At 39.9% G+C, this 21423-nt stretch overlaps 1 protein-coding gene across 1 annotated transcript; it reads left to right on the top strand.

Annotated features, from left to right (window-relative positions):
* The first annotated feature begins 578 nt into the window (after positions 1-578).
* Positions 579-11783, top strand: eif1ad (eukaryotic translation initiation factor 1A domain containing). The gene is made up of 5 exons (XM_084331602.1): positions 579-712; positions 1219-1337; positions 7345-7453; positions 7749-7857; positions 9586-11783. The coding sequence occupies exons 2-5, from the start codon at positions 1251-1253 to the stop codon at positions 9809-9811; spliced, it is 531 nt and encodes a 176-aa protein (XP_084187728.1). The 5' UTR covers positions 579-712; positions 1219-1250; the 3' UTR covers positions 9812-11783.
* Positions 11784-21423: the final 9640 nt, after the last annotated feature.

The following is a 21423-nucleotide window of genomic DNA, read 5'->3' as shown; positions in this document are numbered from 1 at the left end:
TGTACAGTAAATTACCAAGTATGGTCTTGTCAATAATCCAATGTACAGTGTTGTTTGTACAGTTGTACAGTGTCCCCCACCCACCCCTCCTACCCAACCTCCCCCCCCCCCCCACTCCTACCCAACCCCCCCCCCCCCCCCCCCCCCCACCCACCCAACCACCTCCAATGTACAGTCCCCCCCCACCCCCACCTACCCAATCCAATGTACAGTTTCTACGCCTAATGTATATACTCCTTTCTTTCTGGACTCTTTTTGTATCACAAACAGTACTGTAATTGCAAATCTGGTATGTCATAAATGTATAGATGTAGCAGTACTGTCTATCTGTATGTCATGTATGTCATATATGTTACGATGAATTGAAAATGGGGGACCCTGATGTAAACAAGACGAAAGTCTTTCTCTGGTCTGCATCCCCTTAACAATTGTATGTATTGAGCTGTACTGTACTGTACCCATTCTGCAATCTGTTAATAAAGTTTTCATTCATTCATTCATTCATTTGACAAACCTATGTTTTTGAACGCTGCTCAAATACAGAGGAAAATACTACACTTCCCACAATGCAACAACATTCGTCAGAGATGCTACAAGGCAAGAAAGGGAGCACACGAGTTTCTGCTGACAACAAATCCAAACCATTGTCAAGGTCTACACAGTAACATCTGTCTGCGTCAAATACAACATTAGTCCATCCCTGTCTTTCAAGGTAAAGTTAGCTATGTAACCTAACTTGCCAACAGGGGCATGTGTGTAGTGTGTACCTAGCTAAAGCGAGCTAGTGGCGTTAGCTAGTAGTAGTGTAGGCTAACGTTAAACATTTACAAGTTACGGAAGCTAACTAAACTAGCATTATAGCCAAGTAAAATGGAAGGGAACGTGAATTCATGTGTTGTGATCTCAGATTCTACAATAACCGCTGCATCGAAATAAGTATTTGCATTTGATTTATAAATGTGCTTTGCTAACTTCAACAAAGTTGTCAGATGTGAATGTGTGTTGACCTCAAGTGACTTGGTTAGCCTGATGCTCTTGCGTACTGCTTCACCACGCATTCGGACTCTGAGAATCATGTCAACAGTACACTATATTATCGGCATCATCTTGGCCATCATCTTGGCTAGAGTTTGCCGTCCATATTTGTATGCTGCACTTTCTGCATGCCAAATCTAATCTATTTTTCGAGCATCTGACACCGGTCTACTCTTTCATCAGCTGGCGAGGACAACTGAAGCCCAACATCAACGATGTCACAGGCCACGAAACGCAAGCATGTTGTCAAGGAGGTTCTTGGGGACTTCGTCACGCCCAAAGAAAACCAGCAGATTGTAAAGGTTGGTGTTCTATTAGATTAGATTCAAATGTATTGTCATTATACAGTACAACGAAAATAAGTTTGGCATCCAACCAGAGTGCAAATGTAGCAGTAAAGTGCAACAGCAATATACAGGTTATTAAACTGGGTACAAAATATACAAATTAGTACAGTATAGTGCTAATCAGAGTATGTATCAGATGATGTATAGAGTTGTAGTACAATGCACATGTATAAAGACAGTATGGTAATAGTCATACTGGCAGAGTAGGATATGTATAGATATCGTAAAGGACTATGTGCAGGTACATACAGGTGAGGGTGGATATATATGCGATGAGAATGAATAACACCATGCTAACATTGACCACAAGTGAAATTGCCACTGAGCTCATTCAGCACCTTCTTGAGATCAAGTGTACTAAAATTCTAAGCAGATGCTTTACATGGTTTTTTGTAGATACAGTACTGAATTTTGCCACACCATGCCATTTGAAATATAAGATATTCCTATATATGAATATAGAATGTCGGGCCTATAAATTACTTTATTATGGCCAAGTCATACATCTATGGAATGGCCCGAATCTCCTCTTTCCAATGGCAGAGGTAAATCTGGATTTAGTACCACCAGGCGCCCGTTAACACGGCAGCAAAAACTGTGAATGAAATTATTGTAATTAGTTACTTTTGATGAACATAGTTCGATACTTTTGAACATAGTTCCATGATACGTGGCTGCAATATGCTGAGAAAGAGGCGGAGATCCGCTTCTACCCTGAGGTATGTATTTATTTTTGTCAGTCAATGTCAGTGCCGAAAATGTTGATGCAAAGGGGACAAGCTTTCTCAGCACAGCATTACACAGCACTGGGTACTCGTTCCGGACTGATATCCAGAACTTTGCGAGGGCCAGTGAACTTGACTTTCAGTAGCTCGTCACAAGAAAGATCGACGAGCGCCTCCTGCTCAGACAGTGGGAGGCCTGTTGCGTCCTGCGTAATGAACAGATCTTGGATGCAGTTGTCCAAATTGGTGATCTTTCCATGATCTTTCTTTTGGGAAAATAGTTCAGAAATTGTTCAATGCGCCCTTCTATGTGGCTACAGATGATGGGCTTCAAATCATTTTGTGCTACATTCTGTTTCTCCAAAAAGCCATCAAGCAGAGTAAACACCCCAAAATCTCCGCTGATGATCCTGGAGTGCCACAAACAGAGTTTTTAAATCCAGCTCTCCATTTTAGTTGCGAGTCCAAACAGGTCTGTGTCCCAACCATGTAGTCCCAGATTCAACGTATTGAGGCCAGACGTCGCAGCACTTTGTGCTTGTCTGACTCACAAAAAGACCAGACCTGGCCTCCGCGATTATACCTGCGCAGGAAGTAGTGAGATGTGTATTGGAATACACTGTGTGGCCTCCGTTGATGAAGGGGTGAGACTAGGGGTGGACGGTATAAACGGTATACGGTATAAACGGTATGAATTTGCTCTACGGTATGGATTTTGCCTATACCGTGTAACCGGTAGTGCAGCTCTAAAATAGCAATGACGTCATGTAACCACAGCGCGACTATTTCACTCGCATTTGCCCCTAAAAATAGATAGAATTAGTCATAGATAATAGATATGTGCGAACTGGAAAAAGTTATTTAGGAGGCTTCGCGCAGTGGGCGTGCCAGCCCCTCCCGCACGCATGTAAACACGGGTCTACTATAGTAGTCTAGTGGGACGGGACGTCTCCCTGAGCTAACGTTAGCTTAGCTACCGTTACAAAATGACCCAGTCAACTATTCACTTTTAGTTTAATACATGATGAGGCATTGTCTAACCGAACGGTATCTAGTCGGCCAGCTACCGATAGCTCCTGACATCAACAAACGCTCCATCAAGTCTAGTAGAGAGTAGACGTGTATGATAGCTCCGTTAGCCGTTAGCTCACGTTAACACAAGTTAGTTCACCGTTCAAAACGAAATGTCCCATTGAACTAAATAATTCACTGAGGCGTTGTATTAACGTTATATATCCGGCTAGCAGTAGCTACAGATAGCTCCTGATATCAATGTCTTATAACACTGATTCGATGCGTATTCGAGCTGAGGGCTTGTGAATGTGATTTAACGTTATACCAATACTAGGGCCCAGCTGCAGCGCCGGTGAATCCTGGCCGTAGCTCGAGGCTACTCGAGTATAGGTCCAGCTGCAGCTCCGGAGAATCCTGGCCGTAGCTAGAGGCTACTAATGTACACACAGACAGTGGAGCTTGTTGCGTGGTGGCGATGTCTCGCAGATAATACAAGTACAAGTCTAATTATATAATATATATATTTTATATAAAAAAAAAAAAAAAAAAATTATATAAAATTAAAAAAAAATTTTTTATCAAAAACGATGATACTGTGATATATACCGTTACCGTCTATGCTTCAAATTATACCGTGATATAAATTTTAGACCATACCGTCCACCCCTAGGTGAGACATGGAAAATACACACAGCTGCCAAATGGAAAACTCGATCTGAGTTGGGCTCGTCGGTTTTTCTGCTTGATTTTATTTACCTACCTGCGACCCCACTTTGGGTCGCAACCCGTAGTTTGAGAACCGCTGATATAAACAGTACTATGTGTATATAAACGGTAATATAAACAGTACAGCTATGTATAATGTCCATAGCTCTATTAGCTCCGCCATCTTTTACCGAATTGCAACGCTTTTTTCCCCTCAACGTTCATCAGGCTTCCCCTCATAATGTGTTCTACAGTCTTATTATTTATTATTCACGTGAATCCTGTAGTAAAGGCGAGGGAAGGAGGTGAGAAACAGCCCAGCACTGTGGTTAAGTTGCTCCCTTCTCCCCTTGTCATGCCTTTACAAGCGTCAACGTTTTATTTATCAAATTTTAATATTTTGAAATATTCGGACTTTGTTTATTTGAAAGTGTGTGCGCTGACAACACGGCTCTAGCCAGCAGTGCTTATGCGTATATATGCTGGTGTGTAGACTAGGCAACTTGCAATGTATTAGTGAACGGATTGTGGATACACCACAACCTGGTATAACCCGAGCGCCCCCTACTGGTTGAGTATTGTTATTGTGCGCGTACTACCTGCCCCCTACCGTCTTGCCGACCGTACAATGGTCAGAACAATGGGGCAGATTACAATATATTTGCATTTGTTAGCCATTTGCTAGTGATCTAAACAATCAATCGATGCCAAAGCTAGCTATGTAAAAGGTGAAAGACTCACTCATAAATAACCATGCTGATGTGGCAAGATGACATCCAGCCATTTTCGTTTGATACAACATTTAATCAGGAAAGTGCCATGGTTTCTCCATAGAGCTACATTATACTTTTAGTCAGGGGAGTGCCAGGGTTTCTCCATAGAGCTCCATTATACTTTAAGTCAGGGGTGTGCCATGGTTTCTCCATAGCGTTCCATTATACTTTTAGTCAGGAGAGTCTTATGGTTTCTCCATAGAGCTTCATTATACTTTTAGTCAGGGGAGTGCCATGGTTTCTCCATAGAGCTCCATTATACTTTTAGTGAGGGGAGTGTTCTGGTTTCTCCATAGAGCTCCATTAGTTGTCAGAGGAGTGCCGTGGTTTCTCCATAGAGCTCCATTATACTTGGTTTCTCCATAGAGCCCTGTTGTACTTTTTTAGCACAGCAACTCAACACAAGTAGGGAACAACTGTCACGTGATTCAGTGGGTATTGCTGATTGGCTTGAACATGGTATGTTTATAAACAAGAAACGCGTCTATACTTGAAGTTAAATGACAACCATAGTCAATGAGCTGTGTTCGCTGGTAGGAAATGCATGATACGTGTTCCCTTGAGCGTCGGGCGTCAACACAAAATGTTCCCCTTGCCAAGCTATGTGACTAAGCCAGGTTATGACGCACATTAACACTTTGATTGCCCAACCCGAGTTTTTACCCCCCGCGGGTTGAATGCCCATAACGAGAATATTCGTTTTTTTTTAATTAGCGATCTGAATTCATATTTCATGAACCGAGTCTACCGTTGGTAAATCAGCCACCCCAGGCGCTCAGATGTGAAAAAAGCGCCCCTATCGTCTCCCTGATGGTAATTCACCCTTTTGGATTGGACTCAATGAAAAGGCATGAGAAAAAAAAAAACCCGACTCCACATTTTACTTCTCACGCATGTGACCGGAGTCGATCAGCTTCATTCTGGACCCTCAGAGCAGCGGGGATTATGTGTTTTACAGTATACGCGGTGGATCAATAAAAGGATCGATTTTCGGAATGGCGATCAGGAATTGGAATAATCCATTTGGATACCATCTGATCTCAGGTAAGGAATCTATTTTACCAGTCTTAGGATAATCAGACCTGTTTTCACGGAGATATAAACTTTCCCCCTATAATGTGATATGGCTGTTTGACTGTAAAAGCGATCAGGAACTGAGAGAATCGATTTTCAGCGCACGGCACCAGCGTGCACACGTACACATACTATCGATAATCTAGCGTTTATTTGAAAACTATTCATAAATAGGCCGAAAAATTACAACGTTCTAGAATATTCCAGTACAGGGCGATTATCATGGAATCTCCGATAAAAAAAAACAATCCGCTTCGACAATGTTGACTGGAAATGGGTCATTGATAATGCGATGGGCAGATTAGACACATAGCCATAATTTAAAACATAGATTATAACATAGATTAGGCGATATTAACGTTAACATTGAAGTGGTGCTGGGCATTCAAGGGGGTAAAAAGGAAAACACGGCCGGCTCTGAAAGTGTTAAGATACTTTTAATAATACAAGACCAGAAGACCAGAGTAGAGGGAATTGCAGTAGTCCAGTCGTGAGAAAATTAGCATGATGGTGAGTTGGTGACTTTATGAAGGTCGCTGGGGGAGAGGAAGGCATTTTTTAGATGATGCACAGTTGGAAGAAACGGGACTGTACCACTGATATCACTTGCTGGTTGACGTTGAGATCTGAGTCAAATAAGACCCCAAGGTTTCTCACATTGGTTTCCACCAAGGAGGAGAGGCTTCCCATGTTTCTGGAGCTCTGAGTGACTGAGGTGGGGGTGCCAAACAGAATGATCTCCCCCTTGCTCTCATTTAACTGCAGGTGGTGTTGTGACATCCACTCCTTTTTATGTTTCCTAGGCAGGTCTTCAGGCGGTCTAGGCCGGTGGAGTCAGCTGTTGTGAGTGGGAGGTATATCTGGGTATCATCGGCGTAGGAGTGGAAGGAGTATGTGCCACAGGTTTATTATGCACTCAAGAGTGTAGCACTCATGTTCGACACTGTTTGACAAACAATGTCACTTACCTTTTGCTGCCAGAGTACCCTGGCTGGCAGCCAAGGGTACCCTTCCTGCTGACTTGTTGTACAGAACTTGTAAGTTGCTTTGGATAAAAGCGTCAGCTAAATGACTAAATGTAAATGCATTCAACATCCCGTCCTATGCTCATAACAAGCAACAAGTGTGTTATTTTTATTTTTTTTATAAATATTATCTTTCCCCCCCTCCTTTTTTCCCCGATTTTTCTCCCATCCCACTGTTAGTCGTTATGCCAATTCCCAACCCTCTTCCTGGTTGTTGCGCACTCCCCCCTACTGTTGGTCCGGGAGGCCGGAGACTGTCCATGCTTTCCTCCGACGCATGTGCAGCCAGCCGGCAACCAGCCTGGCAGCGCAGATTCTCACCGGGAGAGTGTAACGTGTGGAAGGTCACACTACCTCCCTCCAGATCCTACCCTTGCTGTGCAGGCGCCCTGACCGAACTGTAGGGGTCGCTGTCCACAACGCTCAGGACCCACCCATCAGCTTTCCCACCCCTAACACTGCCAATTGTGTTAGTGTGAACGACCAGCCAAGCTGATAGCAACGCCGAGAGCTGGATTCGAACCCAGCGTCTCCAGCGTTGATGGCGAGCGCCTTGCCCACTACACCACCTAGCCGCCCGTACAAGTATGTTTTTTAACATACATTCTCTCTCTGTCTCTCTCTCTCTTAACCGGTGGATTTTTAGGTTATTGGTAGTCGTGGCAACAACCTTCACGAGGCTGTCACTGCTCAGGGGGAGACCTTTCTAGTGAGCATGCCCACTAAGTACCGCAAGAACCTTTGGATCAAGAGGGGTAAGTGAGGGAAGGACACGGCACTCTGCCAACATTAGAGTGGCAGAAGAAGAGCCCAGTAGCTGAAGTTATTTTGTATAAATGAAGCAACACAGTTTCAAAAACATTTTAGCATACTGTGGTATTCTAACCGCACAAGAATTTGTCAATTTGGGGGAATTTTTGCTTATCTATATTTGGTGGCCCTGATATTGTGGACTGCCACAATTAAGTAAAATATGTATGGTTAATAGTGCAGTTTACTGACATGGCTTGTTCTCTCTCCTCTCTCTCTCTCTCTCTCTCTCTCTCTCAGGAGACTATGTGATTGTGGACCCTATTGAGGAGGGAGAGAAGGTGAAGGCAGAGATCTGCTTCATTCTATATAGAGACCACATCCAGCATCTGCACAAAATAAAGCTCTGGTGAGGGGGAACACACACACACACATACACACATACTCAGGGTTCCCACTCATCCTGGAAAACTTGGGAATTCAGAGACTAGATTTACAGTCATGGAAAACCTGGACAATTTATAAAAATGGCCAAATATCCTAGAAAATAAATATATGTTCTCCTGGAAATATATATAAAAAAAAAAAAAAATTAAATTAGTTTGAAAACTGGTAGGATTATAGCAGGGCGATAGTATTGTATTTTAACTCACAAGTGTAACACAGTGTTTGTTTGTTGAGTAGAGCTTGTAAGTAAAAGACAAAAAACAAACGGCAGTGCTGGTCACATCTAACCACAAGAGGAGACCAGGTGACCTTATTGTACAGTTGGTACCCTGTATCAGTGATGGATGTAGCAGTATGTAATGAATGTGAGACACTTCATCATGAACCCTGCATCATACAAAAATTACTAATAAAACTGGTGTTAAATGTGTAAATTCTAGGCTGATGAACACACTGTCTTCCCTCTCCCGATGAGCACACAACACTGTATCTAGGAAGGGATATTACTGGTCTTCAGAGTTTTTAGATGAAAAAAACACCAGGCCCCTCCAGCGTTTCCGTTAGCCGGTAATTACCGGTATTTGACCGGCAAAATCTGTTGAAGTCCGACATATTTAATCTCTCCGGTCTTAATGTCCGGTGAAAATAATTCCCTGAGTCTAAGCACAATTTGATTATTTGAATTGTATTAAAATAGGCTAAAATTAAATAGCCTATGCGATGAACGAAACGATCATTACATTTGTTTCCTCGTTGCTTCTAATAATGACAACGACGTTGTCAGCGAGAGCTTAGTGCTGGGTGTGCGAACTTTTGTGAAGCTGCAGAGCCGGAGCAGCAGCAGCACAATGCAGTATTCCAGCAGTACTCCAATTTAGCCATTTTCAGCCAATGTTGGGTGGGGGGCGCTGCTGTGCGGTTCCCAGAAAAGAGCCAATAACAGCTGAATCAGCTGCTCTGCAGCGCCATACTCTTTGCAAATAAGTCGTTGCGAGGTGGAGAGAGTCGTCACGCAAACCACGATAATGTTGCCGTCTCTCTGCTTTCTCAGTTCTTCGCTTGATATAATTAATACAAATGTCCAATATAACGGAATTCGTTAGCTCATAAAAATGTGATTATAACAGACTGCTGTTTAGTGTCGGACCGACTGCCCACATACGCGGTCTATTTTATTTCAAGTCAGCAGCAGCACGAGAGTATCGAGGGACTTATTTTATTTGGAATATATTAATGACTGTATACGCAAAAGTAGCCTAGTTTTAAGTAATAATATTATAAATCTACATGCCTTGAGGATGACATTCTTTATATAGCCTGCCTATCAATTGTTTTAAAGCTCAATAAACTATGACCGTAATTAATCTCATTTGTCCGGTAGATTGAAATCTTGCAGGTCACGGAGACCGGCAACAATTTTTTCTAACGGAAACCCTGGGCCCCTCATTCGTTTACAGTATATCTATCTTTAGTTATGAGAAGAATGGGCTGGAAAAACTTTTTTATTTTTTTACGAAAACGTTATTTATTCACTTTTTCACACCGACAAAACGGAGAAGATTGTTTGTATCTTTACCATGTAGTATAGAAAAGGAACATGACCGCGAATCTGGAGTAAAGTGGGTGCAGCAGGTAAGATGAATAATGTGAATAAAAATAATCAGATTTTCTCCTGTTCTTTCCTCCTTAGGCCAGAGGGATTTACAGAAGGGCCATCTTCCCAGGAGAAGGGGGACGCACAGCGGGCACCGAAGGAGGAGCAGCAGGAGAAGGATGGGAGCGACTCTGAGGACGACGAGAGTGACCTCTTTGTGAACACCAACCGCTGCAACTACCACTACAGTGAGAGTGAGGAGGAGGACAGTGAGGAGGAGGAACGGAAGGATGAGGGGGAGAAGAAGGAGATCAGCTCCTAGTGGGAGGCGTATGGAGGTTGGGCGGCCTCAATGGGGAGTGGGATCTGTGGGAAACGGTCTCCTGCATGACTTGTTTTTCCTCAAGAGCTCAACAGTGATATGGAGCTGCCGTGCTCGGCTTCCACTTGATGCAGCGACTCGACCTCTGCAGTTCTCACAGAACTTTAACTCGAAAAAACATTCAGATTGCGAACGCAAAATGGTCTGAGTATACAGTTCTTTCCCCCACCTTGATGACTACGACATGTTTTTGTGGACAATCTCTTGACTTTTAACTAGGGATGCTCGATATTGGCCAACTCTTAATTTCCGATACCGATATCAACCGATACCGATATATGCAGGGTCCCCCCCCCCCAAAAACGGAATAATTTCAGGTAATTAACATTACATATCTCTTGTTGTGGAATTAACACAACATTATGCATACTTTTGACAATAAATAAAATCAGAATTTGTTCTTACTTGCTTGCCTGGGTAAATAAAGGTTATAGAAATGTAAAAAGAAAAAAAATTGAAAACCGATACCGATATTTTTCGATATCACATTTTAATGGCAATATCGGCCGATAATATCGGACATCCCTACTTTTAACTAGTCATAGACTTGTCATGGTGATGATGAACTGCAGTGATGGATGAATGGAATCCATCTTGTAGACATTCTGTCAAATAATCAGATTTCTGTAAATATTGAGACTTTGATGGAATGATTTGCATGTTTTGATTTGACCTTGAGGGCTACGCCTAATTTATGATTGACTACATAATACACATTCAATTTGACTTCCATTGGACATGTTAAAGGAATTTTACCACACTTATGACACTGTTTAATCTTTAGGGATGCACTGATATGACAATTCTGACCAATAACTGATAATGGACTTTCTGTCATGGCTGATAACTGATATTTATTGGTATTGATATGATCTGGTCTGTTAGAAATGAGAAGTCTTTATTTCTCTTTCTGCACTCTTAAATGTTTATTTTGCACATGCAATAACCCAAACAACCTGCCTGGCAAAAAAACAACACAACCTGTGCAGCTAGTGCATTTAAAGGTGCTACAGATAAAAAGTGTATAATAAGTAACCTTTTAGAAAGGTGTGGAATAAAAGTATTGCTTTTCCCCAAAAAAACATTTTTGATAATCATTCAAAATGTTTGCGGGTCCAAAATGAATGTTGTTGTTTATGTCTTCCAGGCATGTATCCCCTCCCTACTTCCCCACATGGAATGCACCTGATCTAGTGACTGAATGTTCTCTATAGCACCTTTAAATTGCCACAGTCTGAACAAAGCTTTAGACTTCTGTCTTGTAGCTGTCTGTTAATGATTTGTGTAAACCTAAGCTATATCATTTCTTCTACAGATTCTTGTAATAATTGTGTGCAATACCACCTTGTGATGGAAATTCCATTAGTTTTCGAAGTGCAACAAATTGGTTTACAGGTGCTTGCGAAAACTTTGATGGTAATTTTCTCATAGAGTTGTGGGTAAGTGGCAAATCCTGGGTTTTCCCCTTTGGTCTCGGCACCTGGTTAATTATTCCAAGGCTGAGCAAGAGTGAGAGACATTCAGCATCCGGACTGCTCCTCAGACGTTTGAATCATTCACACTTCTCAGAGGTTACAGGCACTGTTGAAACTGCCTGTAATGATACTAGTAATATAATCTATACTAATGATAACATAAAGGCGCGAGCAAAGAACTACCTTGCTGTTGAGGCAAAGAAGATGGATTAGATCTCATTAAAATGTTGACTGCATCGTACCTTGGACTCACTCGCAGACATTCCTGACCAACTGAATTTGTTTTGTATTTCCAGTAATAATTTGTTTACAATAATATGATATTTCACGTGTGTCTACAACACAACCTCATTGGCACCATTGTATGATGTTAATATGTATCATTTGTGTGGTCTTTTTTTGGTTAAAGACATGTTGTAGAAATCTCTTTCCTCTCTTCCTTTCAGTGCATGGATATGATAAATAATGTTGCCCATTAATACTACAAAGGTTTTAATTGTTAGTACAATATCTATTCCCCAAACTGTTAACAGAACATTACAAGGTGTATCAAACTGGTAACATTAAATAGGGTGTATCAAACTGGTAACATTAAAGCTTGTACCAAACTGGTAACATTAAAAGGTGTATCAAACTGGTAATGCAACATTAAAAGGTTTATCAAAGCCACCACTATCACTAACCTGAAGGTGCACTATGTAGACATTTGAAACTCAGAAGTGAAGGAACTTCCATAACTGAATAAACAAATTCTCCTATTGGGAAATTTAGTACATGGTAAACTGTTTGAAAAGGAAAGCTAACTGAGAGGTTTGTGTTTCACAGTTTACAATGGCAGGACCCACAATTCTGTTTACACATGTCCTACATTATGACAGAATATTTTAAATAACTACATATAGTATACCAAATGTAAACAAATATACCTCCCCTGAAACTGTATAGTGCAACATTAATTGGGCACAAAGTAATACTTTGTTTACAGGAATTCAGGATTGTACGGAATTCAGTTTAATTTGGCCATTTTAAAACAAGATGTAGACAAAATGTGATCATGTTAAATGTTGAGAATGAACACGAAAAAGTAAGACGTTGTCCTCTGGTCCTCAACTGAAAGATATTGTTCTGATATCAGGCAAAATTAAATAAAGATATTGTATCAAATAATTTTTTATTGAAAAATTTGAACAATAATAATGACAAAACAATTAGAAATAATAAATACAGATCTAAACTTAACTAATAAATACAATATACCAAATAAAAACAAAAACACACCACAAACAAAAGAAATTAGACATTATAGACGGAGATTCCTCCCCCTCCCATCCAGTGCTGACCTCAGGAAGCTCCAGGTTGACCAGAACAGGGCAGCACGGTTGTACTGGGCTGCTCACAAAGGTCTAATGTGAGCCCTATGCATGCCTGCCTCTCTTGGCTTAATGTTGAAAATAGGTTGTCTTTTATACTTGTGCTGTTCAAGTGGGTCATGAGCAGTAAAATGCCTGTTTTTATACATAAACAGATTGTTTATAGTAATACTGTACATGATCATTACACTAGAGGTTCCAGTAATGGGCAGCTTGAATTGCCAGGTCCAAAAACCAACGCTTTAAGGAGATCTTTTATTTTTAGATCATTGACTCTTTGGAATAACCTGCCTCAAAAACTGCTGCATTTACAGTGAATTAACTTTTTAAAATAATCTTAAATTGTATTTAACACTGTAAAGTATTTTTGCTTTGTTTTCTGTTTCTTTGCTCGCATTTAATTTTAGCTATCTTATTTGTTAGCTTCATTATGGATTGTGTGTTGAGTACATTTAGTTTTACAACAATAATTGTTTTTTTGTGTGGACCCCAGGAAGACTATTAGGCCACCAGCTAATGGGGATCCTTAACACTTTGGATGCCAGCGACGCGTTTTGTCGTTAGTTCATGCCACCAGTTGAGTGCCGGCAACGCTATATAGCGTTTGTTTGTCGTATTTTTTTTATTGGCGATTTGAATTCATATTTCATCAATCGAGCCTCACGCTAGTGTTGCAGAGTCTCTCTGAGCTCAATTGGGAAGATACCGCCCCCTACCGTCTCTCCCTGTGTAACACTGCACCCCATTAGTTTAGACTGATAAGGGGGGGGGGCAGTTTCCTCATTTTACTTTTCCGTAAAGCCAACTGAAGAGACCAAGTGATCGCCGGCCATCAGAACAGCGTGGATTATGTATTTCCAGCACCCAACGCTGAATCAATAAACGCAATCGATATTTGGAATGGCGATCAGGAATTGGAATAATCTTTTTGGAGAACATCTGATCTGAGGTAAGCAATCTATTTTACCAGTCTTGGGATAATCAGAGCTTTTTTCACAGATATATCAACGTGTCCCATATGTGTGTGTGTGTGTGTGCGATCAGGAAATGAGAGAATATACTTTTCAGATCGCTTCTATAGCGTGCATAAGTACACATATACTATCGATAATCTAGCGTTTATTTGAAAACAATTCATAAATAGGCCGAAAAATGACAGTTTTTGTGTATGCCAGAATATTCCAGTAAATGCCATTCATCACGGAATCTATATATTTTCCTGAAAAACGAGGGCTTTTCAAAATGCTATAAAACGGAAATGAACCGATTAAAAAACAATCCGTCTCGACAATGTTGACTGCAAACAAGTCATTGATAAGCGACAGGCAGATTAGACACATAGCCATAATTTAAGACAGAGATTATGCGTTCACAACGCTATCATTGAAGTGGGTGCTGGCATTTAACCACGTTTTACCATGTTAACCAGTGGCAATGAAAGTGTTAATAACATAAAATAAAATCCCCCCCCAAGACCGCCGGATTCCCCAGGACCAACACACCAACATGGCCACCGCAGTCCACATTTCAATACCCACCTGTCCCATCCCAACCACCGGAGCAGTTGATATCTCCAAATAAATAACGTCCAGAAATGTCAGGGACCAGTGAATTACCGTGAGATTCTCAGGTTCTTTCCATCTCATAGCGATATGTTTTTTGGCTGTAACGCCTGCCAGAATCATTATTTTCTGTTGTATGGATGTTGGTAGTGAAGATATATCGTTTAGAAGTAATGTTGGATGAGTGAGTGGAATCGATATATGTTACAGCTGCCAGAGAGTCTATCCGCTATAGATTTCCAGAAATGGGCAACTGGTGGGCATTGCAATCCCAGACCATATGCATATGGTGGCTCTTAGAGAGCATAAAGTGCACCGGGAGTCAGCCACCAGTCCCATTGCAAACAGTTTCCTATAGGTGTGAGATACGTCCTGTGAATATAATAAAAATAAATGTGTTGGTGATTAGGGTTGTGGGAGGCTAATATAGCATTTGTCCAAACGTCCCAGTCAAACTCAGGGTCTAACTCTGGGATGTCCCCTCGCCAGACTATCTTATGTAAAAATTGTATATGTGGATTTGATTAAACGTATATAAAAATATATCAGGCAACATTGTTGACGTGTACAAATAAAAAGGGGATAAAAAGAAAGCATAAATCCAAGAAAAATATATACAAGAATTCCTTCCAGAGTCATTTATAATGTACCTTTGGTAAATGAAGATAGACTGGATTGTCTACATAAACATAATCTCTACTGGTTTTGGTGTTTCATTTTGTGAATGTCATACAATATCATACAATGCGAACACTGCCTGGAAATGTTTCATCTGTTCACCTCTCCTTTACTGACATCACAATCTGAAATTAACAGCAGCGATAGAAACATAGTAATAGAAATTAAGATAGATAAAAATTAAAACACGATAATAAACTAGATTTATTTAAGATAAATGAGGCTTCTTAAAATCCCAACATTGAGAATCACAGTGTAATGCTTGTACAATCTGAAATCAACATGTTAGTCTATTTGCCAACACAATGAACCCGGAAATTTTGGAACCACCAAACTTTTATGATAGATATGGATAGTATGGGTCACCAGCACTTAGAAACTGCCGGATGCTAAGTTGTACATGTTGGGCAACTTTTTTTATTTGCATAATTAGCATACGTTTGTATAATCACCTAAATGGTCAAATCTCGGAAACTACTTGATCAATTTCAACAATGTTGGAGTGGTTTTGGGGGTTATTCGGGATGCTGAATCCATTTATGATACTCAAGAGTTTCGGAATTGCAATATTTACTGGAATTTATCAAATTTCAATTTCAAGAGAAATTCTGCTGAATAATATTATTGGGAAACTTACTCCTTGCTTACAAGTCTTGCTTATCATAGACTCAGGTCTACTGTAAGCTTTAAGTCCCACATTAACAAGGTGACAAAAACATAATTCTTCCACCTTAGAAACAAAGCTAAAGTACAACCATTTATAAATCAAAAGGATGCTGAAAAACGGATCCACGACTTTATTCCAAGCCGACTGAAGAAAATACTTCAGCTTATTCAACTCTCAGCTAGGCTATTACTGTAACTAGAACCAAGAGGAGAGAGGACATTAGTCCAGTGTTAGCTACCCTGCACTGGCTTCCGGTAACATTTAAAATTGATTTGAAGGTCCTCCTCCTTATGTACAAAGCCCTAAATGGAACCAGACCAAGCTATATTGGCAATTTTCTTGTCAACTACATGCCCCCAAGAACACTACAATCATCTACTTCTTTTTATTTTCTGCATTGCATTTATTCTGTCTATTTTATGCTCATTTGGTGTATTCTAGTGTATTTTCTGCTGTGAAGCACTTTGGGCTGCAATTCTTGTATGGAAGTTGTACAAATAACATTTATTATTATGATTGCCATCCTTAGTTATTTGCTACCTCTATCTAGCAGGGCTAAAATGATTTGAAATGGTTTTGTTAACCCTCCTGTTATCCTCAAATTGACTTTACACTCTTTATCCTTGGGGACATTTTGACCCCAGCAGTTTAAACCTCCAGAAAATGATCATAATCAAAAGTGTTACCCAAATGTATGTTTCAGGTGCTTCATGTTACTTTGTTGATTACCTAAATAACCATTTAAATAAAACATTACCCATACTCCCCCCCACCCACCCAATTATACATACATAATATATATTATGTTGTTCAAGTGGGGAGTGGGACCATGATAACTTTCAGTTTTTGGAAAGTAACGTGTCGGCTTGTGGTTGAGAGACAACAGGAGCATCTGCACTAAGGGTCTCATTCTCATCAGAGGAGGACGCCTCATAATCAGGGTCTCAGACACATTCTCTCCTATGTCACTTTCACCGTCAAATATCTGTGACAAAACTTCACTGGCAGAAAACCTTTTCTTCAAGGTAATTTTCAAATTAGAGTTTAGAAGGCTGCTATGCAAGCTATGTTTGCTCCTCCCCTATGTTGCGTAAAGTTTAGGTAGTCAAAAATCACAAATAACAATAAAAATACAGTCCGGGATATACATTCTAAAATATATACATTCTAAAATATACAAATGTTTAAGTGTATATGTAAAAATAAGAAGTCAAAAGTCCAGGAAGATTACCGGAGTTTGTACTGTCACTCTGTGGTGAGACAGTGAGGCACAGTGATGCATTGTATACTCTGATGGCTGTTGGAATTAAGGACTTCCTGTGCCGTTCAGTGTTGCATCTAGTCTAACACTGAACATACTCCTTCTATCAGCCAAGTCTGTGTATAGCGTGTGGAAGGAGTTGTCCATGATGGCGTGGAGCTTAGCAAGGCTCTTCCTCTCTGACAGAGGAAGAGTCTAGCTCCACTCCCACCATGTTACTGGCCTTCCTGACCAGCTTATTTGTCACATATAAGGTACATGACATTACAGTGAAATGCTTGGTTCTGTATGAGCCCCCTGAGATTGTGCTTCAGACAGTAAAAAAGTAAAAAGAATAAAGACCAAACACAATACAAAATATGCAGTACAAGTACACAATGCAAACAAATGCAAAGATGAGTTAGAGAGGTAGTGCAAATCGTTTACTAATAAATAGATACAATATGGTGTAGTGTTAAAAAGTGTTTAAAGTGAATGTTAAAGGTGAGTGTTATTCCATACACATGGAATATGTATCTTGATACGATAGAGGGCACACATTGTGAAAACAAAGAACAATTTACCGCCTAATAGAGGCCTTGCACAGAGTGTTTAGAATGCCCATTTCTCATTGTTAGGGACCAAGCAGTGAGACAATGAGGAAACACGAGTTGTAGATGAAAACTGGGTTTTATTTACCCACAAGGTGCAAAACCATTGCAAACCAAGAATTTGATAACTAGACCTATATATGGGTTTCTCGTCCACGTCAGACTCAGCAAGGAGGCCAAAAGGAACGTAATAATCCTTGTCAGAACAATGGGGCAGACTGTATAGAGGATACTTTGTAGGACATGACCTCGAGAACATTTGAACCTGTTTGGGGAGAGATTTCACACAGACACAACCAGGAATGAGGAAGATATGGATTGTGGTTTACCAAACCACACTTTGTTCCTGGATTAGCCAGCTCTTCATAACAACTCATCGACAATAGTCTGGCACCCTTCCACCCTCATGACAACTACAGCATCACCATAAAAGTCACACAAGTATCTGCTTACTGCAGAGAGGTGCCCGGAGTTGGCTACATATATATCATGTAACTCTGACAAATGTTTTTGAAGGATGACTTTCCTGGTCTCTCAACAGTCCGGCATTGTTTCACTGGCTTCCATCTATCAGGGTGATTGGTGTCTTTGGGTTCGCAAAAGATACCACAAAACAGACATTGTTTAGAAAACTCAAAGGCATGAGAACGAGACATACGTTTCCCTAGCTGAGCTGAGCTTGCGTTTGGTTGCATTTCTAGACTTAGGTATATGAGCTATAACATGATTTGTGACAAACTACAGAGGCTGTCCACCATGGGTAGCAATGATGTTCGATAAAGTCTCAGTTGTAGCTGAATCGTCAAGCTCTTCACTCCTCTGAAGCAAAGCTGTAATGCCTTTTGGTCCAGATGTCTTGAAGTCATTGTCCTTGCCGTCACAGGGCTTGAATAGGCATTTCTTCCTTGACATGTCAATCTGAAATTAACAAGAGAAGAATGCACTATTTGTATCCTCCATCTCTACACACTCTGGATACATTGCCAGGATGTACATTTCAGACGGGCTGTTCACTATTCTAATGAAAACATGTATTTCCCATGTTATTGGTATCCTACATGAACTTGACTGGTATTTGCATTACCTTTTGGGTCTCTTTCTCTGCCTCAGTGCCTCAGATATTCTATCACACAATTCTACATTAAGGAGAGCAAAAGTACCATATGAATACTTAGAATCAAACTTGATGCTTCTCTGTGTGACGAGGGATAGAGCCTGGTGATGCAAGGCTAGGTAATAACAGGTTATAATCACACATTCATATCATGACATACATTGCTAACATAGCTAACTAGCTATGCATTAACATTAGTTACTGTCAGATGGCTAACGTTAACCCTAAGAGCTGGCTTACTACAGCTTGTGATCATATTATATTCAGTGTTTGTTATTGGATAGTAATAAAACCACAGTTTGTGTATCTGTTTCTATTTTCTCAAGTTACTTGCACAACAACAATCCTTGAAAATCAGGGGTCTGTATTTTCTGCAGCTGCAGTTGCTCGTTGCCACAGTAGGAATGAGATCATGGTGCAAATTAGCCACTACTCACTTGGAAGTTTTGCGTTAACGATTAGCACACTGAAGTCTCAGTCAAGGCTAGGAACTGGGGTTCTGAGGACATTTTATAAGGTAACAGTCACATACAAAAATCCAATAGAATAGTTTCTAGTTGTGGCAGCAAACTGCTCCGCTGCCACGTGAACTCATGGCAGAGCTCAACTGCAGCAGTTACCCCAGTAACCAAGCATAAGCACCTAGAGTACCCCATTAGGCGCTCTACAAATTGAAGTTATTATTATTATTATCATTCTGTTTACAATTGAACATTCCATGAAAATTATCTATAAATTCTGCATCTTCTGAAACATTTATAAACAGAAAATTCATAAAGGATTGCACCAAAATATGGTAATTTCCAGTAAATATAGCAATTTTGAAACTTTTTTTCTTCTCTTAAGTATCATAAATGGATTCAGTATCCCGAATAACCCCCAAAACAACTCCAACATTGTTGAAATTGATCAAGTAGTTTCTGCGATTTATCCATTTAGGCGATTATGCAAATGTATGCTAATTATGCAAATACAAAAAGTTGCCCAACATTTACAACTTAGCATCCGGCAGTTTCTGAGTGCTGGGGATCCGTACTATCCATATCCATCATAAAACTTTGGTGGTTCCGAAATTTCCAGGTTCACAATGGGGCTCTATGGGATGGCAAATAGATATGTCCTTTGAACAGTTGCCCATTTTAGTTATCAGAGTGAGTGAAAATGTAATTATTATTATTTTTTTTTACTTAAGTTTTTATTTTCATTTTTTTCAATAACATACATAGACAATACATTTCAACATACAAAACTATAAAGACTTATCAACAAGAAATAAAAATAAAACAGATAGACAAAAATGAGAAAAGAAAAAGTGTGGCATGGGTCCTTCGGTCCATTCTATATTTGCATCCTTTATTTACATTTTCAATAATTTCCTTGTATCCTTTTCAATCCTCTGTGATGTAGTTCCTTCCCCTCCTATATTCTTCCCACTTTTCCCATTTCGATTCAAACTTCTCCTCTTGCAGCCTCAGCAAATCCGTGATTCTCTCCATTTCCTGTATCCCCTCTACTATCTCTATCCATTGTTCCTTCGTCGGCGCTTCTACCCTGTACCACAGTTTAGTTAAAGCTTTCTTGGCTGCCATTATTAGTATCTTAATCAAGTATTTGTCTTCCCCTTGAATTCCTACCTGTGATAGGTTCCCCAGATACAACACTTGGCCTTCCTGGGGTATTTCATATCCTATTATTTCATTATCTCTCCTATCTCTTCCCAGTAGTTTCTTATTTTCTGACATCTCCAGAATATGTGTGCGGTTCGCTATTTCTTGTCCACACTCCCTCCAACATGGTTTCTTTGCTGGTGTGTAATTGCCCTGTATTTCTGGTGTTATAAATAGTGCTGTCAGGCGATTAAAACAATTAATCTAATTAATTACAGGATTTGTAATTAATTAATCTAATTAATCGCATTTTAATCGCATAACCATTTTATGCCTGATATTCTATATTCTATAACCATATTTCAAATTGCATGTGTCCGGATGGCAGATTCAGTACTCTATCAACAAAACCTTCTGTTTAATCATCTTCCATCTATTAATTTGCTTAGATTTTTCAGGTCTGGTCAATTTGAGCATGGTGTTATTCACAGTCAAAGATACAAAAAAAATTAATTGATATCTCATTTGGTTCATTACAATTTACTCAAGCCTAGTAACAGATACAGTATTTCTGACACTGGGAATACATTCCCTGAGATCCATAGATGTCCCTAGAATCAGATACCAAGAACATGCAAATGGACCATATAAAAAAAAGTCTGTAAATGTGTATTCTACATTCTTATGGAATGAATGAGATAAAAAAAGAAAATTATTTAATTTTTTTTTTTTTTTTTTTGTAATTAATTTTGAGTTAATTTTCATAACGCGATAATTTGCTGTGTAATTAATTAATCTAATTAACGCGATAAACTGACAGCCCTAGTTATAAATAATCTAATTATGTTTTTCCACCCAAACTCCCTCCATATCCTTGATCCTGTGGTTGATTGTTGTGTCTTACATGTGTTATACCATTCCTCCTCTGTTATCTCTATTTCTAACTCTTTCTCCCACTTTTCTTTTATATACAATGTTGTATTTCCCTTACTGTCCATTATTGCCTGATATAGTGCTGATATCACCCTCCCCTTCCTTCCTTCGTATGATTTTACCATGATCTTAATTACCCCATTCTGTTCTTTGTCTCTGTCTTGCTTTATTTCCTTGTTATAGTAATCTCTAATCTGTAAATATCTAAAGTGGTCCCTATTCTCTAGTCTGAATCTTTCTTTTAATTTGTGTAGAGTCTGCATCTCCCCTCCTTCTATCATTGTACATATTGCTG

This window comes from Notolepis coatsorum (genome assembly GCF_963971535.1).
Source record: "Notolepis coatsorum genome assembly, chromosome: 16".
In the NCBI taxonomy this organism is placed as follows: domain Eukaryota; kingdom Metazoa; phylum Chordata; class Actinopteri; order Aulopiformes; family Paralepididae; genus Notolepis; species Notolepis coatsorum.
This window is presented reverse-complemented; position numbering and strand designations above follow the sequence as displayed.

What these genes read in the sequence shown, in the direction of transcription:
- eif1ad (XM_084331602.1), top strand. Translation starts at nt 1,251, where the DNA reads ATGTCACAGGCCACGAAACGCAAGCATGTTGTCAAGGAGGTTCTTGGG. An exon ending in AAAACCAGCAGATTGTAAAG is followed by an intron (nt 1,338 to 7,344) that starts GTTGGTGTTCTA and finishes GTGGATTTTTAG; the next exon opens with GTTATTGGTAGTCGTGGCAA. An exon ending in CTGCACAAAATAAAGCTCTG is followed by an intron (nt 7,858 to 9,585) that starts GTGAGGGGGAAC and finishes TTTCCTCCTTAG; the next exon opens with GCCAGAGGGATTTACAGAAG.